General features: G+C 49.3%; 1 protein-coding gene across 1 annotated transcript in view; it reads left to right on the forward strand.

The window, feature by feature from the left end:
* LOC138284670 (CD276 antigen homolog) overlaps nucleotides 1-27,428 on the forward strand; it is a 177,267-nt gene that overhangs the window by 48,890 nt on the left and 100,949 nt on the right. Inside the window, exon 4 of the mRNA XM_069223738.1 lies at nucleotides 19,388-19,498. Within this exon, the coding sequence (XP_069079839.1) occupies nucleotides 19,388-19,498 (111 nt within the window). The remainder of the gene's footprint in view (nucleotides 1-19,387; nucleotides 19,499-27,428) is intronic.

A 27,428-nucleotide genomic window follows, 5' to 3' on the forward strand; every position in this document is an offset into this window, starting at 1 on the left:
AAACAGTGAGAAACACAATAGATTGCAATAGGCCTAAGGGCAACACAAACCATATACTAAAATAGTGGAATGTGACTAATGAATTCCCCCCCTAGTCAAGTGTACTGTGTAGAGGGGCACTGGGAGTGTAAGAAAATACCAAAGGTAAGTAAAGTACCCCACTCCAGAGCTCAGGAAATCAGGTGTCAAGTACAGCAAGTTTCCTCAGAACACACTACAAATCGTGATGAAGAATTATGCAAGACCCAAGCAAGACTGCAATCAACCAAGTATGGATTCCTGGACCTGAAGACCTGTGGAGAGAGGAGACCAAGTCCAGAAGTCGATGAAGAGTCAAGGAAGAACAGGAACCTCTGCCCACCTGGAAGAAGGTGCAAAAGTGGATTCTCCGGTTGGAAGAAAAGTACAGAAATGCACCAAAGAAGATAGCTGCGGGTTCCTGCTTGGTGCAAGAGATATCCCACATCGAGTTTTTGGATGCAGGCTGCTTGCATCGCTGGATTCCGCCAACAACTCTTGGTTCACACAAGAAGGCGTTTTACGTCAAAGAGGAGCTGCCCGGACCCAGGTGGACCTGGGGGTCTTAACTTGGACTGAGGAGAGCTGAACCTTGGGACTGTCAGAGTCACTTTAGACCATTGTTGCTGCAGGATCTACGCTCGTCATCTGGAGAGGGGACCCACGCCACTGGTCGTCGCTGCAGAGAGGTGCCTTCTGAAGCAGGGAAGTGACTCCTGTCACTCCACAGGAGATTCCTTCGGTTCTTTTGGTGCAGGCTGAAGACAGGAAGTCCTCGGAGGAAGCACGACCTGGAATCTGTTGCAGTTGCTAGCAGGAGCTGAAGTTACAATGTTAGAGAAGCAGTTTCGTACAGTTCCTGGAGGGTTCAGCTGCAGTGCCGTCAGTAGAAGATAAGGTAAATGATACAGATGATTCCTGCTGGAGTCTTGCAACCCAAATCTGAGGAAACACCCAGGAGAGAGACCATAAATAGCCCTGAAAGCGGGATTGATAAGCTACACAGGTAAGCACCTACCAGGGAGGTCTCTGACGTCATCTGCTGGCACTGGCTACTCAGATGCTCCCAGAGTGTCCCCGCACCTTGGAATCCAAGATGGCTAATGCCAGGGACACTCTTGAGGAGCTCTGGGCACCACCCCTGTGGTGGTGCTGGACAGAGGAGTGGTCTCTCCCCTTTCCTTTGTCCAGTTTGGTGCCAGAGAAGGGACTGGGGGGACCCTGAAACTGTGTAGACTGGATTATGCAAGGAGGGCACCATCTGTGCCCTTTAAAGCATTTCCAGAGGCTCTGGGAGGCTACCCCTCCCATGCCTGTAACACCTATTTCGAAAGGGAGAGGGTGTAACAACCCTCTCCCAAAGGAACTCCTTTGTTATGCCTTCCTGGGCTTGAGTTGCTCCTGCAACAGGAGGGCAGTGTGAGCATGTAGCCTCTTTTTAGCATGGTTACCCTAATTTTTGCCCTGTTTGTCAGTGTGTTTTTACTTTCTCACTGGGATCCTGCTAGCCAGGACCCCAGTGCTCATAGTTTGTGGCCTATGTGTGTTGTCAGTATGCTTGACTGTGTCACTGGAGTTCTGCTAACCAGAACTCCAGTGCTTATTATTGCTCTGTGTACCAAATTTGTCACTATAGTTTAGTGACTTCATATACTATTTGGCACACTGGACCCCACCCCTTATAGGTCCCTAGTATATGGTAATGTAATGTAATGTAATGCGAGATTTATAAAGCGCATTCCTACTCAAAGAGCATCAAAGCACTGGGAAGAAAGCACGTAATAATAAATAAAAAGAGAATAAAAAAATAACAAGAATAGTAAAGATAGAAAAACATCCAGTAGAGAAAACACAAACAAAATAATTAAACACCCTGATCTTGATGTACCAAAAAGTTAACGAGGAAAGAGCCAAGTTTTTACCATTTTCCTAAATTTCATATAACCTGGTTCTTGTCTAATATTCAGAGGGAGAGAGTTCCATCCTCTGGCAGCAGCCACTGTAAAAGCTTTGTCTCCCCATTTGGCTTTGTGTGTGCGAGGGACCTGTATCAAGTAAGCTTGGGAAGACCTCAGGCTTCTTTCAGGTACATGCAGGTGGAGTCTGGAAGCCAAGTACTGTGGTCCTATTCCATAAACTGCCTTAAAAGTGAGACAGAGCGACTTAAACTGGATACGCTGCACCACTGGTAACCAATATAACTAGGTACCCAGGTCATTGGGGTTTCAGGAGATTCTTATGGGCTGCAGCATTTCATTTGCCACCCGTACAGAGCTCAGACAACCCCTTCCACAGGCCTGCCAGTGCACACACTATTTCACAGCCATTTTTCACTGCACCAGGTAACTTATAAGACACCTATATGTCTAACCTTCATTCACTGAAGGCTAGGTGCAAAGTTACTAAGTGGGAGGACATCCTTGAAATAGCAAAGGTGCCCCCAAATAATTCAGAGCCAATTCCCGGGACTTTGTGAGGGCGGGGATGCCATTACACGTGTGCATTACATATAGGTCAATACCTATATGTAGCTTCACAATGGTAACCCCGAATATGACGTCTAAGATTATGGAATTGTCCCCTCATTCCAAATTTGGTATTGGGGAGCCAATACCATTCCTCCTGGGGGCTCTGCCATGGACTCCCAGTACTGCCAAACCAGCTCTCTGAGGCTTGCAATGCAGCTACAGCTGCTGCCACCTCACAGACCGAGCTGCTTAGACCCCAGGAGGGCAGAACCCTGTCCCAGGAAGACAGAACAATGCATTTCCTTTTGGAGCAGGGTGTTACACCCTCTCCCTTTGGAAATAGGTGTTACAGGCTGGGGAGGGGTAGCCTCCCCCAGCCTCTGGAAATGCTTTGAAGGGCACAGATGGTGGCCTCCTTGCATAAGCCAGTCTACACTGGTTCAGGGACCCTTTGTCCCCTGCTCTGGCGTGAAACTGGACAAAGGAAAGGCAGGCCTGTGTAAGGGTTTGTCTGAGCTCCCTATGGGTGGCAAAAGAAATGCTGCAGCACATATGCATCTCCTGGAACCCCAATGCCCTGGGTACCTAGGTTCCATATACTAAGGACTTATAAGGGGGGTCCAGTGTGCCAATTGAAATTGGTAAATGAAGTCACTAGCCTATGTTGACAAATTTAAAAGCAGAGAGAGCATAAGCACGGAGGTTCTGATTAGCAGAGCCTCAGGGACACAGTCAATCACTATAAAGACACACACATTAGGCCATAAACTATGAGCACTGGGGTCCTGACCAGCAGGATCCCAGCGAGACAGGCAAAAACATACTGACATACAGGTAAAAATGGGGGTAACATGCCAATGAAGATGGTACTTTCCTACAGGTGTCTAGTGTACATATTGTGTATAATACGTACCTCCAGAAGGAGTATTGCCTCTAAGATATTTTTGGCCTTGTGTCACCCACATAAACTACCTTTATTTTGGGTAACACCGAGTACTGTCTTTACTTGCGTAGAAGTACTGTGTAACTATAAGTGGTATTGCAGGCATCATCCTATGCTGCTAGAACACTACTACATTTCACTAATAAGGGATAACTGGACCTGGTATAAGTACCCAAGGTACCCACTACAAACCAGGCCAGCTTCCTACAAGGTTGAGTTAAACAACCATTTACTCTTAGCTGCTCATTATGTCACTTAAAGTTGGGATTACGTTTTAGAAACTAAAACTTCATTCTAGTAACTAAATCCTTACTTAAAAAAAACTTTTAAATCTAAAATAAAAGATGCTAAGGGGACTTAACCAAGGCCCTAGCTGGACTTTAAAAATTTAGAAAAATATGCCAAATTAAAAAAAACAGTTTTCTAAAGGCAATTTTGGCATGTAGTCGCGTGATCAGGTATTGGCTGAGTAGTCCAGCAAATGCAAAGTCGTAGACCCCACTGCTGATCCACCAATGTAGGAAGCTGGCTCTTCATATACTATATCAAAGTGAGATATAGTGTGCACAGAGTCCAGGAGTAACCCAGAGGCTTTACAGAGGCTAAAGTAGATAATACTAATGTTCTCTTTTGTGGTAGTGTGGTTGAGCAGAGAGGCTTATCAGAGGGTAGTGCAAAGCATTTGTTGTACGTACACAGACAATAGAAGAAGCACACACTCAGTAACTTAACTCCAGACCAATGGTTTTTTATATAGCAAAAATATATTTTCTTAATTTATTTTTAGAACCACAAGATTCAAGTTGCAAGTAAGTACATGTGTATGATAAAAATCTTTTGAAGTATCAACAGTACTTTGTTTGAAATCAATAAGTTATACAGTTTTTGAAATATTGGCAATAACTTGTTTAAAAAATGGGGACAATGCAATTTTCAGAAACAGTTTCTGGGTGGAAGAAATGTTAGTTCGATTTGCAGGTAAGTACAACACTTACAGTTTCAGTCTCTGGGTTTTAGAAGTCCACCGGCTGGGGCTCAAGTTAACCCCAAACACCCTCCACCAGCAACATGGGGCCGGCCGGGTGCACAGGTCAAGGATGAGCAATTTTAACGAGGACTCCCATGTGGACAGGGGTACTAACTATCCGGTCTGCCTTCAGGTAACTGCCCTTGCATGGCACGCCAGGGAGGATTAGAAGAGCACTGAAGGGGCTAGAAGTAGGCACCAAACATACACCCTCAGTGGCACAGGGACGGCTGGGTGCAGGGTGCCAAAAGGAAGTCAGGTTTTCAATGCTGATCTATGAGGGGACCCCGGGGGTCACTCAGGGGCTGCAGGCGAGCTCCATGATGTCGTCTCGGTCAGACCACAGGCTGGACAGATAGGAGGGCCGCCTGCTGAATACTGCTGCACTGGAGGTCGGGTTCTCCAAGGCCTCGGGGCTGCGGGTGCAGTGGGTCCTTGGCCGCCGGTTAGCTCTGTCCGGAGCTTAAGCGGTTAGGGGGGTCCTCGGGATTCATTCTGCAGGCGTCGTGGTGGAGGGGTGGAGAGGTCAACCCAGGGTGGGCACTTCCTCGTAATCGCCTGGGGACCCTCTCTAGCTAGGTGGACCACCTAGACAAGGGCCGTGGGCGTCGGGGGCAGAGTGGTCAGGACTCACGCATCTGGAGTGAGGTGGGAGTCGTTGGTAGTTACTTTTTCTTAGACAGGGCCGCTGTCCTCAAAAGTTCTTGGTCCTTTTGGGTGCAGGGAAGTCCTCTGGAGCTGGGCAGAGGTCGCTGGTCCTACTGGACGCGTCGCTGTTCTTTTGCAGGTTCTTTGAAGCAGGAGACAGGCCGGTAGGGCTGGGGCCAAAGCAGTTGTCTTCCTTCTTCTCTGCTGTGGGTGCAGTGCTTCTTCCAGGCGTCGGGTTCTTTGTTACCTGGCAGCCGTGGACAGGGGGATCCCTTGGATTCTCTCTGCAGGCATCGCCGTGGGGGTGCAGGGAGGTCAGCTCAGGGTGGACAGGTCATGGGAGTCGCCTAGGGGTCCTCGCTGCAGTGTTGGGGACTCACGCTTCAGGAGTGAGATGGGAATCCCTTTAAAGATGGTTTCTTCTTGGTTGTTTTGGACAGAGCCGCTGTCCACAGGAGTTTCTTGGTACTTTGGGTTGCAGGGCAGTCCTCAGTCGGCAGAGGTCGCTGGGCCCACTGGATGCGTCGCTGTTGCAGGTTCTCTGAATCTAGAGGCAGGCCGGTAGTGCTAGGGCCAAATCAGTCATCGTCTCCTCCTTCTTTGCAGGGCCTTCAGGTCCACAGTCCTACTTGTTAGGTCATCAGGAATCTAATCTCCAGGGTTTAGGATTGCCCCTAAATACTAGATTTAGGGGGGTGTTTAGGGCTGGAGGGCTGAGGGTGGCTACACCCTCCTTTTGCCTCCGCCCTTTGGGGAGGGGGCACCTCTCTAATCCTATTGGGCTAAATCCTCCAAAGCAAGATGGAGGATTTTCTAAGAGTAGGAAAGTACCATCTTGCCTGGCATGTTACCCCCATTTTTACTGTATGTATGTTTGTTTGTTTTTGCCTGTGTCACTGGGATCCTGCTAGCCAGGACCCCAGTGCTCAAAGTGTGTCCTGTATGTGTTCCCTGTGTGGTGCCTAACTGTATCACTTAGGCTCTGCTAACCAGAACCTCAGTGTTTATGCTCTCTCTGCTTTTAAAATTGTCACTGCAGGCTAGTGACTAATTTGACCAATTCCGAGTGGCACACTGGAACACCCTTATAATTTACTAGTATATGGTACCTAGGTACCCTGGGTATTGGGGTTCCAGCAGATCCCTATGGGCTGCAGCATTTCTTTTGCCACCCATAGGGAGCTCAGACAATTCTTACACAGGACTGCCACTGCAGCCTGAGTGAAATAACGTCCACATTATTTCACAGTCATAAGTTACTTAAGTGCAGTGTAAAATAAGTCACCTATATGTCTAACCCTCACTTAGTGAAGGTTAGGTGCAAAATTACTTAGTGTGAGGGCACCTTGGCACTAGCCAAGATGACCCCACATTGCTCAGGGCAATTTCCACAGACTTCGTGAGTACGGGGGCACCATTACATGCTTGCACTACATATAGGTCAATACCTATATTCAGCGTCACCATGGTAACCCTGAACATGGCCATGTAACATGTCTAGGATCATGGAATTGTCACCCCAATACCATTCTGGTATTGGGGGGACAATTCCATGCATCCCCGGGGCTCCAGCATAGAGCCCGGGTACTGCCAAACTAACTCTCTGGGGTTTTCTCTGCAGCTACCGCTGCTGCCAACCCTCAGACAGGTTTCTGCCCCCCTGGGGCATGGGCAACCCAGTCCCAGGAAGGCAGAACAAAGGATCTCATCTTAGAGAGGGTGTTACACTCAGGCCCTTAACAACTATTTCCAAAGGGAGAGAGAGGAGTAGCCTCTACTGGCCTCTGGGAATGCTTTGAAGGGCACAGATGGTGCCCTCCTTGCATAATCCAGTGTACACCGGTCCCAGGCTCTGGCGTGAAACTGGACAAAGGAAAGGGGAGTGATCACTCCCCTGTCCATCACCACCCCAGTGGTGGTGCCCAGAGCTCCTCCAGTGTGCCCGAGACCTCACCTCTGCATTCAAGATGGCAGTGAGGGCACAATGGAGGCCTCTGAGTGGCCAGTGCTAGCAGGTGACGTCAGAGACCTCTCCTGATAGAGGAGGATTGGACACCTCGTCAGGTAAGCACCTGAGGGCTATTTAGAATCTCTCCTGTAGGCTTCTCTTCAGATAACTAATGCAAGAGCTCACCAGAGTTCCTCTGCATCTCCCTCTTCGACTTCTGCCAAGGATCGACCGCTGACTGCTCCAGGACGCCTGCAAAACTGCAACAAAGTAGCAAGAAGACTACCAGCGACATTGTAGCGCTTTATCCTACCGGCTTTGTCAACTGTTTCCTGGTGGTGCATGCTCTGGGGGCTGTCTGCCTTCACCCTGCACTGGTAGCCAAGAGGAAATCTCCTGTGGGTCGACAGAATCTTCCCCCTGCTAACGCAGGCACCAAACTTCTGCTTCACCGGTCCTCTGGGTCCCCTCTCATCGTGACGAGCATGGTCCCTTGAACACAGGACCTGGATCAGAGTGACCGACACCTCCACCAAATTTGGACAGATGGACTAAGTCCTTGCCTCCTCACGCCAGACAGTAATCCTGTGTACTGCGTGAACTGCAGCTGCTAGTGCTTCTGTGCACTTTTGCAAGGAATCCTTCATGCACAGCACAGCCCAGGTCCCCAGCACTCCGTCCCGCATTGCTCATCTCGCTAAGTTGACCACCGGCTTCGTGGGACCCTCCTTTGTAGTGTTGTGACGACTACCTTGCTCAGTTCTCATGAACCCCTGTTCAAGTGCTTCTATGGGTGCTGCCTGCTTCTGCGTGGGCTCTCTGTGGTACTCTGCGCCCCCTTCTGTCTCCTCCTCCAAGGGGCAACCTCCTGGTCCTTCCTGGGCCCGGGCAGCACCAATTTTCTTCAACCGTGACCTTTGCGGCAAGCAAGGCTTGTTTGCGGTCTTTCTGTGTGGAAGCAACCCTGCATCCCCAGGCACGCCGTGGGACATCTTCTGTGCAAAGGAGAAGTTTCTAGCATCTTCCGTTGTTGCAGAATCTTCAGCTTCTTCCACCCGGAGGGAGCCATTTTGCACCTTCAACCAGGGTTTAGTGGGCTCCTGCCCCCCCCGGACACTTTCGTGACTCTTGCACTTTGTCCCCTTCCTTTACAGGTCCTCAGGTCAAGGAATCCGTCTTCAGTGCTTTGCAGTCAGTTGTTGTCCTTGCAGAATCTCCTATCACGACTTGAGTGTGTTTCTGGGGAAGTAGGGTCACTTTACTCCTACTTTTCAGGGTCTTGGGGTGGGGTATCTTGGACACCCTTAGTGTTTTTTAACAGTCCCAGCGACCCTCTACACTAGGCTTGGGGTCCCTAAGTGGTTCACATTCCACTTTTAGTATATGGTTTGTGTTGCCCCTAGGCCTATTGCATCCTATTGTATTCTACAGTGTTTGCACTACCTTTCTAACTGTTTACTTACCTGATTTTGGTTTGTATGTATATTTTGTGTATTTTACTTACCTCACAAGGGAGTATATCCTCTGAGGTATTTTTCGCACAGTCACTAAAATAAAGTACCTTTATTTTTAGTAACACTGAGTATTGTGATTTTTACGATATAGTGCTACATGATATAAGTGGTATTGTAGGAGCTTTGCATGTCTCCTAGTTCAGCCTAAGCTGTTCTGCTATAGCTACCTCTATCAACCTAAGCTGCTAGAACATTACTAATCTACTAATAAGGGATAACTGGACCTGGCACAAGGTGTAAGTACCATCAGGTACCCACTATAAGCCAGGCCAGCCTCATACAGTGATGGAGAGGGGAGTGGTCACTCCCCTTTCCTTTGTCCAGTTTCACGCCAGAGCAGGGACTGGGGTCCCTGAACTGAACTAGTGTAGACTGGATTATGCAAGGGGGGCACCATCTGTGCCCTTGAAAGAATTTCCAGAGGCTCTGGTAGGATACCTCTCCCAAGCCTGTAACACTCCTCTCCCAAAGGAAATGCATTGTTCTGTCTTCCTGGGCTCGAGCTGCTTGAGCAACAGGAGGGCAGAAACCGGTCTGTGAGGTGGCAGCAGCTGGGATCGCCTGGAAAACCTCAGAAGGCTGGTATGGCAGTACTGGGGGTCCACTGTGGAGCCCCAGACTGCATGGCATTGTACAACCAATGCTAGAATCAGTATTGGGGTACAATTCCAAGATGTTCTAATATGACCATGTAAGGTGTCCATTCTGAAGCTGTACATAGGTTGTGACCTATGTACAGTGCACATGTAAAATGGCGTCCCTGCACTAACGAAGTCTGGGAAAACGGTCCCAAAGGTCGTGGGAGCACCTCTGCTGATGCAGGGGTGCCCTCCCACACAGGTACTCTGCACACAGCCTTCAGGGTTGGAAGGCCTGACATATGGGTTAGAAGTGACCTGGTGCAGTGTAAATGGCAGTCAAAGGGGGCATGCACCATTTCACACAGGCTGCAATGGCGGTCCTGTAGAAGCCTCTGCATGGGCTCCTTAAGGGTTCAAAAGAAATGCTGCAGTCCATAAGGATTGCCTGGAACCCCAATGCCCTGGGTACCTAGGTACCATATACTAGGAACTTATAAGGGATGATCAGTATGCCAATTTTGGGTGAAACACTAAATTTTGGCACTCCATACTGGTAACTCAGAGGAGAGAGCGCATACTCACTGGGGTCCTGGTTAGCAGGATCCCAGTAAACACAGTCAAACACACTGACATCAGGCAGAAAATGGGGGTAACATGCCAAAAAGAGGGTACTTTCCTACAGTATCTGAGTAGCCAGGTCAGGCAGGTGACGTCACAGCCCCCTCCTGATAGGTGGTCACCCTGCTAGGTGACCACTCCCCCTTCCTGGGATATTTGGGTCCCCCCTCCCAAATGGTTCCTCAGATTCGATGTGTAAGATTCTAGCAGGACTCCTGTGCATTGTTTACTTCACCTTCTGGCCACCGGGACTGCAACTGGACCCTCTAGGAACCAACAATCTGCAACCCTAGCAACCACTCCGCTCTCCAACATTGTTTCTCCGGCTCCTTCCAGCAACTGCAACATTTCCCTGACTGTGCATCCTCTGAAGGTGACACGTTTTCAGGCTGCACAAGAAGCAAGAAGGAATCTCCCTTGGAGTGAAGGAGTAACTCCCTGCATCCGCAGGCATCAATGGCAATGACCGACTGCATGGATCCTCTCTCCTGCAGAACTGCGTGGATCGTGCATCACAGGTTATGGTCTGGAGTAGTCCCATTGGTCCTCTCTACTAGCTGTCCAACTTAGGAGACGGTAAGCCTTTGCCTTTCCTTGCAGGACAGTACCCCTGTGAACCTCAACTCTTACTGCTACCAAGGCTAGTTTGTTCTTCCTCCAACGTATCTTCAGGCTCCGTGTAGCCCTGACCTCCAGCACTCTAGCCTGCAAAGCACAGTGTCCTGCCTGCTGCTCCAGAGATGTGGGACTCCTCTTCAGGTGTGCTAAGTGGCTCTCGCTGCAACTCCTGTGCCTGCCTCCTCTTCTTTTTACTCTCTCTGCTGCTGAGGGTCACCTCGGACTCCCCTCCTTGGGCGAGTCCCCTGGGCCTTGCTGGTCCTCTTCAGCCTTGCAAAACTTTCTTCTCCGATTCCTGCATTTGCCAATGGTTGTTGGTGGTGTTCCAGCACCACTGACTGACTGCATCCCGACTGCTGATGTGGAACATCACTTGCATGACTTCTGGAACTCATCTTCTGCTCCTGTGCTGCACTGCTGACTTTCTTCATCCACTGTCGACCTGGTCCTGCATCCATAGAAGGGTGGGTAGTGGCTCCCGCCACAGCTGGACACTCCAACTAGACTTGGTCCCCTTCTTTTGCAGGTCCTTTTCTGTCAGGTTCCACCTTTGGTTTCTTCCGGTCTTGTCTGGCTCTTGCACAATCCTTTTCCAAAGTTCTCCTGTGGGTTTGGGGAAAAAACAGGTACATACCTCTTGTCTCCTGGTTGCTGGGGGGGCACCCTGGTACTTACCTTTTGGGGTTCATAGTTCCTCCAGTCCCCCTTTACTGACTCCACTTCCTTGGTTGGGGGATTGCCTTTCAAATTCCACTTCCTTAGTATATGGTTTGGTCTCCCCCTAGGGCCTTCACTATTTGCTATTGTTTTAATATTTGCTATTGCTTTCTATGCTAATCACAGACTTCTAAAGTGTACAATAGTGTGTTTATTCACCTCCTAGTGGAGTATTGCCTATACAGTATTTTAGTAATTGTGTTACTATAAAAAAGTACCTTTATTCTTGTAACAGTGTGTGGTTCTTTCATGTGTGTAAGTACTGTGTTGCTTTAGTGGACTTGCATAAGCTTTGCATGTCTCATAGATAAGTCTTGGCTGCTCATCCACAGCTACCTCTAGAGAGCCCTGGCTTCCTAGACACTGTCTACACCTCACTAATAGGGGATACCTGGTATAAGGTGATAACACCATAGGTGCTCACCACACACACCAGGCCAGCTTCCTACATGGAGGATGGATGAGTCTGAAAGGAATCTGCAACTAGAATATGCCTCTACGAGATAAGGTGTTACCTTAGAATAGATACTGAAGCAATCCCATCCCCGTAATAGGGTCTGCAAACCAAGATCATACTAGAAAGTTGTTAGGTTAAAGGAACGGATACTTTGTCTGTTCGGTCCTGCTCAAACAAGTCAATTACCTGCTGTAATGATTTATCTTGTAGATAGAGACATCTTCTTGTTGCAGATTCCTTACCTTAGAAGTTCCCCCAGGCATCAATATAGATCTGTAGACTTTTCTTTGAGCAGTACCCCTGTGCATCCTTAGGTGGCGTCTGTCGACTCCACATCCGTTGTTTGCGTCCTGGTCACCGGACATGATGTCCTAGGTTTTATATAGGTGCCACGCCAGCATGCTGACATCAGTTTCTTTTCCCGACTTTCCATCCCAAACGCATAGCCATGAACACTGACCCTGGTGCACCCAAAATAGGGCCCTGAAAGGGAAGTCCCTGTCCCTAGAAATCAGTTTGTAGAGTGGGGAGGATGGTGGGTCGGTAAGGAATCTGCAACTAGAATATGTCTCTACCAGGTAAATTGTTACCAAAGGTAAGTAACTTGTACATCTGATAGAGACTTCTAGTTGCAGATTCCTTACCTTAGAATAGATACCCAAGCAATACCATCCCAGGGGGTGGGCCTCAAACCAAGATCATGCTAGAAAGTCCTGCAGGAGCAAACAAAGTACCCAGTTCTTCGGACCTTACTGTCCAGGCAGCAGTATTTGGTAAATATGTGCAAGGTCACCTACGTTGCTGCCTGGCAGATGTCCTGGACTGGAACTCTACCAGAGCAACTGCTGCAACCACCCCATTACCATGCAGAGAGTGGCGCAAGCCAACCGGGGATGGGTTTTTAGCCAATGCATAGCACATTTTTATGCAGAGAACAACCCATCTAGAGATGGTTCTCTTCTGCACAGCCCGACCTTTCTTCGCACTTAAATAACCCACAAAGAGGTGCTCATCCACCCAGACCTTTTTGGTACAATCAAGATAGAACGCCAACGATCTTTTTGGGCCCACATGGTGAAGTCTCTCCTCTTCCTTAGAGGAATGTGCGGGCATGTAAAAGTAGGCAAAGTGATGGATTGGCCTACATGAAAGGGTGTGATCACCTTAGGTAGAAAAGAAGCCCTGGTACAAAGCACCACTTTTCAAGATGGATGGAAAAGAAAGGTGGCTTTGAGGAAAGAGCCTGCAGCTCACTCACTGTGGGCAGGGATGATGTCTACAAGGAAGGCTTTCTTCAGAGTAAGAAGCCGAAGTAGGCAATTGTGAAGTGGCTCAAAAGGAGTACACATCAGAAAAGTAAGAACTACGTTGAAATCTCACTGGGGCATTATGAACGGAGAAGGAGGAAACAGATGGGTAAGACCCTTTAGAAATCTTCCAACAATGGGAGATTTAAACAAGGAGAATTGGTCAGGCAATCTGAGGAAAGCCAAGATGGCAGACAAATAATCCTTGAGGGTGCCCAAGGCAGAGCCTGGCTGGGCCAGAGAAAGAACAAACAAAAGAACCTCAGAGAGGGGAAGAGAGGAGGTCAACAGACTGTACGCCCTCCCACAAATTTGCACCAGTGACAGGCGTACACCGTTTTGGTGGAGGGATGCCTGGCTGCTAAGATAATGTTACAGACTTCTGGAGGAAGGTCAAAAGCTGTCAACTGCCGCTGCTGAATCACCACACAAGAAGGCAGAACTGTACAGGTTTGGGTGGAGAACCATCCTCCGCTGCTGTGACAGACTGCTCCTTCGGAGGATCTTCTGATTGGAAGGTCGATGGCCATGTTCAATAGCTCGGGATACCAAACTCCTTGGGTCCAAGTCATTTTGTGGCTCCGCACTGCGCACAGTTGTTCTTGATCTTCTTGAGAACTCTGAGCAGAAGTGGCAGTGGTGGAAAGGCGCAGAGGAAGCCTGTGCTCCACTCAAAATGAAAAGCATCGCTGAGTGAGTGCTGCCTTGGAAACTCCAGCATGCAAAACAGCTGACAATGTGTATTCTCTGCGGAGGCGAACAGATCTAGCCAAGGCTGTCCCCTCTGTTAAAAGAGACCTTGTGCCACCTTTTGATGGATACCATTTGTGATCGATAAAGCATTGACGGTTGAGTTTGTCCACTCTGGTGTTCAGAGATGGCGTTCAGAAAGTCCCCAAATGTTGAACCACCAGGGATATGCCCTGGTGTTCCAGCTAAGGGGGTACATGACCCCCAACCCACCGTGCTTGTTGCAGTACCACATGCCAGTGGTGTTGTCCCTGAACACCTGCACCACTTTCCCTTGGAGGGAGAGAGTGAAGGAATGCTTTCAATACTAACCTGATTGCACTGAGCTCCAAAAGATTGATATGGAGCTCACACTCTGCCAGACCCTAGAAGCCTCTGATCTCCACCTCTCCCATGTAGCCACCCCATCCCAGGAGTGACACCTCTGCCACTAAGGTGAGATCTGGTTGAGAAAGAGAGAGAGGTATCTGCGTCTGACACAATCATGGTTCAAAAGCCACCACTGCAGACCTTGTGCAGTCCCCTTCAAGATTTGGACCATGTCGGAGAGATTCCCCTGATGCTACGCCCACTGGAACTTCAGGTCCCACTGCAGAGTACGCATATGCCATCTGGCACGTGTGACCCTTAGGAGGCAGGAGGCAATGAGGCCCACAGCCTCAGAGTCAGTAACTGAAATCCAAAATAGAGGCGGAAGCATCGGTATCATAACCTGAATATTCTGTACTCACTGCTAATGAGGATAGACCCAAAACTGCACTGTGTCTAGAAGAGTTCCAATGAAAGGGAGCATCAGAGAGGGAGTCAGGTGTGACTTCGACATGTTTATAGTGAATCCCAGCGAATGGAAGAGGTTTGCTGTAGTCTGAAGATGGGAGATGACAGCCTGGGGTGAGCCCACCTTCAACAGCCAATTGTTGAGCTAGGAGAAGATTGAAACCCCTAACCTGCGCAGATGAGCTGAGACCACATCCATCTCTTTGGTGAACACCCGAGGGGCACTAGTATGGCCAAAGATGAGCACGGTAAATTGAAAATCCTCATGATCTACCACGAACCGCAAATAGCGTCTGGTATGGTAATCATGGTAGGGTTGAGCTTGCAGGACGCCTCCGCCCTGCCTGCCCACAGTCTCCTAGGATGTGGCAAATTTTGAAATGGCACTCTGGCTCAGGTTCTATTTGCTCTGTACCTAAAACTCCAGTCCGTCAAACTCTTACTGAGAAAAGAGGGGGACCTTGTCCTTTTTGGGTACCAGAAAGTAGCGGCATAACAGCTGTGGGAAAGTAGCATCTTTCTGACACTTTGGTGAATTAAGACTGTAGTACAGTGGGGTCTTGCTAATCAGGACCCCAGTGTCAGTGCTCTCTCCAATAAATTTGGTTGTATGGTAACTTTTACATCTCACAATTGGTATACTGGTACACCCATGTAAATCCCTAATATATGGTACTTGGAGACTCCCCTGGTGTAGCAGTGCCCTGGGTATCTAACTGTCTGCAGCATGTATTAAGCTACCCATGGAAGCCCATGCAAACTGTGTTCTACAGGCCTGCCGTTGCAGCCTGCGTGAAATGGCGCATGCACCTTTCATTTTTGATATAAGGCTTACCTTAAAATGACTTCCCCACACTTACAAAGCCCAGGGAATGGAGTCTGGAGTTGGGAGGGGCACCTCTGCTCATTTGGAGGCTGCCTGGTTTATAGTGGGTACCTGATGGTAGTTACACCTTGTGCCAGGTCCAGTTATCCCTTATTAGTAGATTAGTAATGTTCTAGCAGCTTAGGTTGATAGAGGTAGCTATAGCAGAGCAGCTTAGGCTGAACTAGGAGACATGCAAAGCTCCTACTATACCACTTATATCAAATAGGTATTATATCATAAGAAAGACAGTACTCAGAGTTACTAAAAATAAAGGTACTTCATTTTAGTGACAATGTGCCAAAAATATCTCAGAGGATATACTCCCTTATGAGGTAAGTAACATACACAAAATATACACACAAACCAAATTCAGGTAAGTAAAACAGTCAGAAAGTAGTGCAAACACTGTAGAATACATTAGGATGCAATAGGCCTAGGGGCAACACAAACCATATACTAAGAAAGTGGAATGCGAACCACAAATAGACCCCTAAGCTAATGTAGTGTGTAGAGGGTCACTGGGAGTGTAAGAAAACACTAAGGGTGTCCAAGATACCCCACCCCAAGACCCTGGAAAGTAGGCATAAAGTACTACTATTTCCCCAGAAACACACTAAACTTGTGATAGAGGATTTAGCAAAGACCACAACAGAGTGCAAAGCACTGAAGACAGATTCCTGGACCTGAGGACCTGGAAAGGAAGGGGACCAAGTCCAAGAGTAGCGAAAGTGTCCGGGGGGCAGGAGCCCACTAAACCGCAGATGAAGGTGCAAAATGGCTGCCTCCAGATGGAAGAAGCTGAAGATTCTGCAACAATGAAAGGTGCTAGGAACTTCTCCTTCATGCAGAAGATGTCCCATGGAGTGCTGAAGGATGCAGAGTTGTTTCTTTGTCAAATGACCGCAAACAAGCCTTGCTAGCTGCAAGAGTCACAGTTGAGGAAAAAGGTGTGCTGCCCAGGCCAAGGACGGACCAGGATGTCGCCACTTGGGAGAGGAGACAGAGGAGGCCCTCAGCAACATAGCGAACTCTCGCACAAGAAGGTAGCACCCACAAAAGTACTTGACCGCGGGCTCAAGAAGTCTGAACATGGCGGTCATCTCAACATTGAAAAAGAGGGTCCCACAAAGCTGGAGATCAACTCAGGGAGCTGAGCATTGCAGGACAGAGTGCTGGGGACCTGGGCTTGGCTGTGCACAAAGAATTTAATGGAAATGTGCACAGAAGCCCTAGTAGCTGCAGCTCACACGGCTCACAGGATTACTGTCTGGAGAGGGGAGGCAAGGACTTACCTCCTCCAAATTTGGACGTTTGGACCACTGGACAGTCTGTGTCACTTGGGTCCATCACCTGTGCTCCAGGGGCCACGCTCGTCAGGATGAGAAGGGTCCCAGAGTATCGGTGACTCAGAAGTTTGGTGCCTGCTGGAGCAGGGGGAAGATTGTCAACCCACGGGAGATTTCTTCATGGCTTCCAGTGCAGAATGAAGGCAGGCAGCCCCCAAAGCATGCACCACCAGGAAACAGTCAAGAAAGCCATCAGGATTAGGTGCTACAATGTCGCTGGTAGTCTTCTTGCTACTTTGCTCCAGGAAGCCGGCAAAACTGCAACAGTCAGTGGTCGATCCTTGGCAGAAGTCGAAGAGAGAGGTGCAGAGGAACTCTGGTGAGCTCTTGCAAGTCGTTATCTGAGGAAAAGCCCAATGGAGAGACCCTAAATAGCCCTCAGAGGGGGATTGGCCACCTAGTCAGGTAAGCACCTATCAGGAGGGGTCTCTGGAGGCCTCTGAGTGGCCAGTGCCAGCAGGTGACATCAGAGTGCCCTCACACCTCTGGATCCAAGATGGCAGAGGTCTGGGACACACTGGAGGAGCTCTGGGTACCACCCCTGGGGTGGTGATGGACAGGGGAGTTGTCATTCCCCTTTCCTTTGTCCAATTTTGCGCCAGAGCAGGGACTAGAGGTTCACTGAACCGGTGTAGACTGGCTTATGCAAAGAGGGCACCATCTGTGCCCTTCAAATCCTTTCCAGGGGCTGGGGGAGGCTACCCCTCCCCAGCCTTTAACACCTATTTCCAAAAAGAGGGTGTAACACCCTCTCTCAAAGGAACTCCTTTGTTCTGACTTCCTGGGCTTGAGCTGCTCAAGTAACAGGAGGGTAGAAACATGTCTGTCAGGTGGCAGCAGCTGGGGCTGCATGGAAAACCTCAGGAGGCTCTGGAGTCCTCTAAGGAGCCCCCAGAGTGCATGGAATCATACAACCAATTCTTGGAATCATACCCCAATACTTTTGCAACATGTTTGATACCAAACATGCCTAGGTTCAGAGTTACCATTATGTAGCTGGACATAGGTAGTGACCAATGTCCAGTACACACGTAAAATGGCATCCCCGCACTCACAAAGTCCAGAAAAGTGGGTTTGGAGTTTGTGGGGGCACCTCTGCTAGTGCAGGGTTGCCCTCACTCATAGACACATGCATCCTGCCCTGTGGGCTGAGAGGGCCTACCATAGGGGGTGCAGTGACCTATAGTGAAAACGGGTGCATGCACCTACTTCATGCAGACTGCAATAGCAGGTCTGCAGAACCCTTTGCATGGGCTCCCTATGGCTGGACATCCCCCGAAAAAACAGAAGTACGCAACCAGGCGTGGAGTCTCAAGGCCACTGTCATAGCAACTGATCTGCCCAGGGAGTCAGTTGTGTCCAGCCCACATTGGATCGTGAACTTCGCTGCATCTCTTGGGAGACGATTGCATGGGCCTTGTCCAGAATCTGTGGCAGGACTTGCTCAACCCTATCCCACAGAGAGTGGGTATAGCTGCCCAAAAGGAATGCGGTGTTCACGGACCGCAGTGCGAGACTGGAGGAAGAAAACAACTTCTTCCCAAATTGTACCAGGGGTGTGTAGACCCCATCGAAGACAGAGGCAGCATCGGCTGATGCCGCTCCGACTCTGAGTCTTCGGTGATATGGATCGGGTCGACTCCAGTAGTGGGCACTTCAGATGTCGGGAATGCCGACCATCAACCTGACGCAGGGGAAAGTCTCAGTGGTGTGACCGGAGCCAGTGCGGATCTGCGAGCGGATCCGGAGGGGACCTCAGTGGATGGAGCTGAAGCCGCCGGCATGGAACCCGAAGGCCCCTCAAACAAACCCCTTGGGCCCGAAGGCACCGTATCAGGGTAGGTCCATCCAAAGATGAGGTGCATGGCCTCATATAATTCCTTAAGCTGGCCCGGGGGGTCGTAGAGTGAACCCAGAAGCAGACTCTGAGGACGGATGCCTGGAGCGTTGACGCTCCTCCCGCGTTGCGTCCGCCGAGCGACGGGGCAAAGTCGAAGTGCTATGAGACCACTTCGACTTCTTTTTCTTACCTGTACCCAAAGATTGTGAATAAGACGAGTGGTGGTGGCTCCGTGAACGGTCTTAAGACCTTCTCGAGCGAGACCGGGACCTGCGCAGAGGCGAGCGCCGGATCAACGCGTGGCACAGAAAGAATAGAACTGACGTCACTGCGCTGAGGCGGCATCTATGTACTACTCCCGACATCAGCACGGCCACTACGATGCCAATGACGCCCGCGGAGTCCACTAACGCCACCTACCAACGCGCAAGGGTATTGCTCGAAGAAAAATCTCCCGATCCAGTCTGACGCCTGGGGGAAATTCTAAGGTAAGGAATCTGCAAGTAGAAGTCTCTATCAGATACATTTCCAGTTGCTGAGTGATGTGAGATGCAAATATGATGGAGTGACCTCCCATTCATTCATATTAACTGGACTACAATGAGTTGCTATGTCCATTAAATGCCTTGTGCTGCCTCTTTCCACAATAATGAAAAAAGCCCTCTCTCTCTCTCTCTCTCTCTTTCATCACAATCATCTAGTTTCTGTGGCTTTCCTAACAGACATGAATTTTTTTTTAATGGTGTGGTCAATAGAACTATTGCCTGTTATGTTTCCTTGCCCAGAGCTTAGAGAGAGATTCAGAATATAGGATGTTTGCTATCATCTGAATGTGGAGGTCTCATGGTAAACATCCTAGAACAGAATCAAAGTTAAATTAACTTTTTATGACAAAATTGTCATGTTTCACTTTTATTATTAATACGTTGTCTTTATTCACAGAAAAAGATTCCTTTTTAAGTGTATTCATTGAAGCAGTTGTTGGAAATACACTTGCATGGATAGTATTTGTGGTATGCTTTCTTTGCATACACAAAAGACATCCGAAGATCGGTGAGTATTCCTTTTCAAAGCCAATATTGTCAGTTTTACTGTATGTTTCTAGTGGTTTCTGTATTTTGTAAAATGATGTGTGTATAATAGGCGGTTTAATCCTCTTGTCTGTGTATCAAGAGAGCTTAGATATGGATATAAACAGCTTGAACATAAATTAATTACACTGCCTTTTCTAGGATATCATTGCTGTAGGAGGCTGGCTCCGTTTATGGTGTACATCTATGGTGTTGTACCCTGTACTGAGCCCAGGCAATCCTTTGTGATAGCTTTGGTTATCTAGGCACCACAACACTCTCTGTGAGGAAAGGCCTCTTTTGTCATGGTTAGCCCTCCACCTTTTACCTGGTATTTGCTTTGGCCTCAAAATTGTTAGTGCCCAGGGCCCCTGCTAACCAGGTTCCCAGAGCCAGCTCTCTTTCCCAAAACGGTTGTTTGCGATGCATTGGCACAGTTGGCAACACATTTAGCTGTCACTATACGTTCCTAATAAATGGTACTTAGTACCCAAGGGTAGGCCCCTGAGAGCAGCAGCAAAGATTGTGCCACCCTCAAGAGCCATGCATCCAGATGCACCCAGCACTGTAATTGCTGGCTGAGTATTCTGGTGCAGACCTGTAGGAAAATGCCACTGTTGGCATGGTTACCCCCTAACGTTTTGCCTTTTGTTGATGCTAGTTATGATTGAAAGTGTGCTGGGACCCTGCTAACAAGGCCCCAACACCAGTGTTCTTTCCCTAAACTGTACCTTTGTCTCCACAATTGGCACAGCCCTGGCACACAGATAGGTCCCTTGTAAAAGGTATCCCTGGTACCTAGGGCCCTGTAGCCAGGGAAGGTCTCCAAGGGCTGCAGCATGTATTATGCCACCCCTGGGACCCCTCAGTCAGCACATGCACACTGCCTGCAGCTTGTGTGTGTTGGTGGGGAGAAAAAGACTGTCGACATGGCACTCTCCTCCGAGTGCCATGCCCACAACCCAAAGCCTGTGGCATAGGTAAGTCACCCCTCTAGCAGGCCTGAACAGCCCTAAGGCAGGGTGCACTATACCTCAGGTGAGGGCATAGCTGCGTGAGCACTATGCCCCTAAGTGCAGGGTAGCCATGACATGTATATGGTCTGGGAGTTTGTCAAACACAAACTCTACAGTTCCATAATGGCTACACTGAATACTGGGAAGTTAGGTATCCAATGTCTCAGCACAATAAATCCACAATGAGGCCAGTGTAGGATTTATTGAGATATATACACAGAGGGCATCTTAGAGATGCCCCCTGTATGCCAGCCCAACTACTAGTACTAGGCTGACCAGTTTCAGCCAGCCTGCCACATCCAGATGGGTTTCTGGCCACATGGGGTGAGTGCCTTTGTGCACTTTGTTACCAGGAAAAAAGCCTGTACTGGGTGGAGGTGCGTCACACCTCTCCCTGCAGGAACTGTAACACCTGGTGGTGAGCTTCAAAGGCTCAAGCCTGGTGTTACAGCGCCCCAAGGCACTCCAGCTAGTGGAGATGCCTGCACCCCGAACAGCGCCCCCACTTTTGCCAGCAAGTCCAAAGGCAATAATGAGAAAAACAAAAAGGAGTCACCCTCCTGCTAGGACAGCCCCTAAGGTGTCCTGAGCTGAGGTGACCCCCTGCCTTAGGAAATCCTCCATCTTGCTTTGGAGGATTCCACCCAATAGGATTAGGGATGTGCCCCCCTCCCCACAGAGAGGAGGCACAAGGAGGGTGTAGCCACCCTAAAGGACAGTAGCCATTGGCTACTGCCCGCCAGCCCTAAACACCCCCCTAAATTGAGTATTATGGGGTGACCCTGAACTCAGGAAAACAGATTCCTGATGACCTGAAACCAGAAGAAGGACTGCTGACCTGAAAGCCCCGCAGAGACGACTGAGATGACAACTGTCTTGGCCCCAGCCCTTCCGGCCTGTCTCCAGACTCAAGGAACCTGCAATAGCGACGCATCCAACGAGACCAGTGACCTCTGCCGACTCAGAGGACTGCTCTGCAACCCAAAGGCCCAAGAAACTCCCGTGGACAGCGGCTCTGTCTAAACTACAAAGAAGAAACCATCTTTAAAGGGACTCCAGCCTCACTCCGGAAGCGTGAGTCCCGCAACACTCTGCAGTGTTGGCTTGTGTCCAGAAGAACCGAGGGCATTGGGTACGGAGAGGACCCCCAGGTGACTCCAATGACTTGGACACCCTGAGATGACCTCCCTGCACCCCCACAGCGACGCCTGCAGAGAGAATCCAGAGGCTCACACTGAACGCGACTGCCCGGTAACAAAGAAACCGACGCCTGGAAGAAGCACTTCACCCGCAGCCCCCAGGCTGAAAGAAACCAACTACCAGTGCAGGAGTGACCAGCAGGCGGCCCTTATCATTGCCCAGTTGGTGGCTGGCCAGAGCAGCCCCCCGTACCCTGCCTGCATTGCCAGAGTGACCCCCGGGATTCTCCATTGATTTCTATCTAAAACCCGACACCTATTTTGCACACTGCACCAGGCCGCCCTTGTGCCGCTGAGGGTGTTTTTTATGTGCCTGTTTGTGACCCCCCACCCCCAGTGTTCTACAAAACCCCCCTGGTCTGCTCCCCGAGGACGCTAGCAGACTGGAACCGGAGAACACCCCTGGTCTCCATAGGCGCCTATGCTATTTGGGCCCTACTTTGACCTCTGCACCTGACCTGCCCTGTGTTGCTGGGTGTTTTGGGTTGACTTGAACCCCCAACGGTGGGCTGTCTATGCCCCAGAGACTGAACTTGTAAGTGCTTTACTTACCTGATAAACTAACCTGTACTTACCTCCACCAGGAACTATTGATTTTTGCACTGTGTCCACTTTTAAAATAGCTTATTGTAATTTTTGCCAAAACTGTGTATATTACTGCGTGGCATAGGTAAATATGGACCTTTGAAGTAAAAGTACCTTACAATTTATGTACTTACCTGAATTCTGAATCTTATGGTTCTAAAATAAATTAAGAAAAAAATATTTTTCTATATAAAAACATATTGGCTTGGAGTTAAGTGTTTGAATGTGTGTCCCTCATTTATTGCCTGTGTGTGTACAACAAATGATTAACATTACCCTCTGATAAGCCTAACTGCTTGACCACACTACCACAAATAGTGGCAAAATTAGGTAATACTAATACTCTATCAACCTCTAAGGGAAACCCTTGGATTCTGTGCACACTCTCTCTCACTTTGCTTTTTAGATCTTGTAGGAAGTTGGCTCCTTATATACTATCTCAAACTTGACAGATCACACAGGCTGGTTGCCCTGTCCACTACACACTGCATGCAATGTAGGCAAGTCTCCCCTCTGCCAGGCCTTCTAGCCCTAAGGCAGGGTGCACTATACTGTATGTTAGTGGTGCATATTGTTCATGCAGCTGTGCCCTAAGTCCTTGCCAAACCTGGGCCATAGTAAGTGAAGAAAGCAGCCATTTTAAATGCATGTGTTGGACACTGGTCAGTACATGTTTCACAGCTACATAATGGCTACTCTACACCCTGGGTTGTTTGGTATCAAACAACTCAGAATGATAAATCCAAACTGGAACCAGCATTGGATTTATTACAAAATGTACCCAGGGGTCACCTTAGAGGTTCCTCCTACAAAATCTAACTTCACTTGCATGGTTACTGGATGGTCACAACCAGCCTGCCACTGCTAGACTAGTTTCTGAGCCCCTGGGTGAGAGGTTCTGCTCTCTGGGACTCAGAAACAAGCCCTTCCTGGATGGAGGTGTAAGTACACCCTCCCTCTGAAGCTTGCTAGCAGGGCATTGCACATTTCTAAGGGCTTACTGGCCTTGAAACTCAACCCCCAGGCCTGCTGCTAGCAGCAGATAGCCACCTATGTTGCACACCCCACTTTTGGCAGGAACAACTGCGGCAAACCAGATAAAGGACAAAAGGAGTGGTCACCACCCCCCAAGGTGTCCCATGCAAGGTAGAGGAAAATGAAAAGGAGGAGTCACCCCGCATGGAAGTAAACGAGCCAATCAGGTGTTGGGAAGTGACCTCTATACCCACTAAGTGACCACTTCCTGTGGGCAGCCACCCAGAGGTAGACGACCCATTGTTTACTACTAGGTACCCCCCTAAAAAACCCACTGAATACAGCATTTAGAGGGAATCCCTAGACCAAGAAATCAGATTCTAAGGACACAAGAAGACCAGCAACAAAGAAGACCCAAGGCACAAGAACTGAAGACCTGCTTCACAAAAAAAAGGCACCAAACCCTGCCTGCTGCAATCAGGACTCAACAATCGCCGCTAAGGGGTTGCTTGGACACTGGAAGGACTCTAGAAACCCCTAGAGGGCATCCATTCTTAAAACATTGCCACAGACCTCCCTCCAGCGTGAAGACATCAATCTACAGCAACTAGGAACCAAAAAGCCAATGCGGTCCACTTAACTGACCGGCTGCCGACAGAGGAACTGGGCACTGCAGCCAGACCAAAATCCACCTGACGAACCACAAGGAAAATCCCTAACAGTGTGTGACGTTTGATGGCACTGCGCCAAATCTCACCATTGCCCCAGGTAGTGGTCACCTAACATCGGACACCCAGAAAGACAGTCCACTCCAGACTGCAAAAGGACCAGGAGGGAGCCCCAGCCAAGGAACTTCGGAAAAGACTAGGACCTCCCACCAGAGTGCCCCTGCTGATTTGCAAGCGACCCTCAAAGCAACCTACCTCTTGATTCCAAGGGCATATTCACGCACAGCTTCTGGCTTACCGATTCGCTCTGCACCCGGCAGCCCGGTGCCCTGCACCGATGAACCAGCTGCATAATAAGGGTCTCCCATGCCTTGCAACCTCAACACTCCAAGGGGACATCCCTGGACTTCCCTCTAAGTCCACCTGTGCAGTGCTTTTCCAAATGGCCCCCTGCAGTGGCCTGGCATCAGCTCCAAAGACCACTTCCCACTGCTCCTGCTGGAACTAGGTCAGCTGAAGAAGTTCGGGTGGGTCCAATAGTGGCCATCGAGGACCTCTAATTACCTGCAAAAGGAGAACTTGATAACCTCACTGCCTGATTTTATATGTATTTTTAAAGGTGATCCCCCTTGATTCCGATGGTGCATAATTACGCACAAAGGACTTATTTTTATTAAACTTCAAAAATTCATATCTCAAAAAGTACCTACCCGTTTTTGATAATCTTGGTCTTAAGAATTTTATAAACATCTGAAGTATTTTTGTAAATTGGTTTTGAGTTATTCTTTTGAATGTGTGTCTTTCTTTATTGATACTGCGAGTACAAGAAATGTTTTGCACTTCTCCAAGACTGGTCTAACTGCTCGACCAAGCTACCATAAAATGTAGAGCATCAAGTGGTCTAGTTTTTACCTCTGTAAACCAACGTGTGGTTGTCCAGACCCTATGCACAGTGTGTCTAGTTTTACACACTACATAGAGGGCCAGCCTCCTACACTCTCTAGTGGTAGCTGTGGAGGGCAGCTAAAGCCTATCCAGGAGGAGTTTAAAACACCCCACCAAGTGTTACAAAAATGAAGCATTCTTTATTATAACACTAAAGGAGAAACTAACGTTGATATAGCTCCACTTGGAGATATCTACACACAAAATATATACTCAGAAACAAGCAGGAATACCATAGAAATACATGGTACCCTATTGGGGAGCGGGTGTTAAATAATATACTAAGAAAGTGGTATAAGAATGGAGATGCCCAGCCAAGGTAAGTGTGTTAGGATTCCAGAGGCTGGGGGAATAAGAATATACCAGAGGTAAGTACCAGAAATCCCACAGGCGCCTGGGTGCAGAGCTGTTATTGAGCCAGGTGTCCCATACGCTAACACAGGACCATTGTGGTTGGATTTTTATTGATTCTGAACACTTCACAGTGGACCCTGAGGAACCCAGTTGGCACCAAGAAGATTGAAGAGTGCCCACCACTCGTGGATACCTAGAAGACCGTAGTAATTACACCAGGAAGCCTGGGGTGAAGTGATGTCGGAAACCTTCATAGGAGTCTATGGGAGCCTCGACTGTCCAGCTGCTGTTGCGACCCATGGACCAGGCTGGTGGAATCCAAGGGTGGATTCTGGAGGAGAATAACCTGGAAAAAAAGGGGAAAGTGTGCAGACCACCTCCAAGAGGGTAGGCATTGCCTACCTGCCCCACCTGGACCTCTTCAAGTGAAGTTCCTACAGGATGTTGAAGGAAGAAGTCCAGCTGCGGGGTTCAGGGGATGAAGGACATCCTTTAAGTTACCCACAAGCTCTCCCACATCAGTTGCCGGCTTGCAGGAGGGTCACTGCCAGCAGGACCACCAACAAGCCTTAGTGAATAAAATATGTGTTACATGGAAGATTGTAGGTTTTTAGGGACCAGTAAGGCCCTCATGGCTCGACCTTTGGAGGGAAGTCAGGGCAGGCCTCTAGCAGGAAGAGTCGGCCAGAGTTGTTGGAGTCCCCATGAATGACCCACTGGCAGCAGGCACAGGGAGTCGCAGGGAGGCCTCAGCAGCACAACAAAACAGGAGTCCCACGTCACAGGAGCTAAAGAATGGAAGCTGATCTTGGAGGTACAGAGTGCTGGAGGATGGGGCTTCTTGGAGCCTAAAGATCTCTTGGAGGAAGAGTCAACAAGCCTTGGCAAGAGCAACAGTTGTGGAGCAAAGGGGGTCCGATCCAGTGGCGGCAGCAAGGGCCCACCATCTCCCAAGTTGGTCAGAAGACCGGTTGGACCCGGAGAGGACAACAGAACCTCCACCAGTGTTGCAGAGCCTTTTGATGTCCATGGGACAGCAAGATCCACCAGCCTGTCATTGTCATCTTGAGGAGCCTGCGGATGCAGGGGAGTGATTCCTTCACTTCAAGGGAGATTCCTTCTTGCTACTTGGATGCACATAGAGTCCTTGTGACCCTGGAGGATGCACAGCCACGGATGTTGTAGAAATCTTGCAGGAGCTTGAGAAACAATGTTGCAGGGGGATCCCTCCCAAATGGATACAGTCTTGTTTCAGTTCCAAAGCAGACCAGCAGTGGTTCCGGAGGCCAGGAGTGGAAGAGTCTTGCAGAGAGTTCCTGTTGTAGAGTCTTGCTTGGCACATCTGAGGATCCACTGTGGAGGGGCCCCTTAACCCCCACTAATAGGTGCATCCGTCACTGCTGAGGGTGACAACTAACCCTAGAAGGGGGATGAAGGACATAATCTACGTAGCCTAACCAGTCAGCTGCTCCCAGGGGCCTCTGCCCACCTCGTTTCCAAGATGATTGAATCAAGTGGCCAGCTGACAGAGCTCTGTGCACCTTCCTAGGGGAGGAGTAGACATGGGGTGGTCAATCCCCTGTCCTTTGTGTGGTTTCTCACCATAGTGAGAACCGGGGGGTCCTGAACTGGTGCAAACTGAATTATGCAAGGAGGGCGCCTAATGTGCCCTTCAAAGCAGTCTGAAATGGGTGTCTCTGGGTAAGCCCAACAGAGAAAGGGACCTCTCTCTTGCAGGAAATCCTTTGTTCTGCCTTCCCCTGCTTGAGTTAGGTTCATCAGCAGAAGGGCAGTACAGTGTATGGGGTACGCAGCAGTGCAGGCTGGCAGCCAGACCCTAGAGGAGTGTACAGACAGGCATGGGGGATCCCCTACGGAGCTCCCAGAGTACATGGTATCATGCAGCTAACGTACAAGTTACTTATCTTCGGTAGCAAAATATCTGGTAGATACATAGGGGGTCCTTCCAACCTCGGCGGTAAAAGGCGCTTACCGCCGTGCAGAAGACCGCCAGAACACCGCCGCGGCCACGGTAAACCGCCACGGTCATTCTGACCCACAACAGGCAAACCGCCAAAAAACAGACATCCACAAAAGTCCGCCACACCAAAGGGCAGCGAGAAACTGGCGATGACCAAACCTCCACCGTCACGCCAACAGAAATACGCCAA

Source organism: Pleurodeles waltl, chromosome 3_1 (genome assembly GCF_031143425.1).
Source record: "Pleurodeles waltl isolate 20211129_DDA chromosome 3_1, aPleWal1.hap1.20221129, whole genome shotgun sequence".
Classification (NCBI taxonomy): domain Eukaryota; kingdom Metazoa; phylum Chordata; class Amphibia; order Caudata; family Salamandridae; genus Pleurodeles; species Pleurodeles waltl.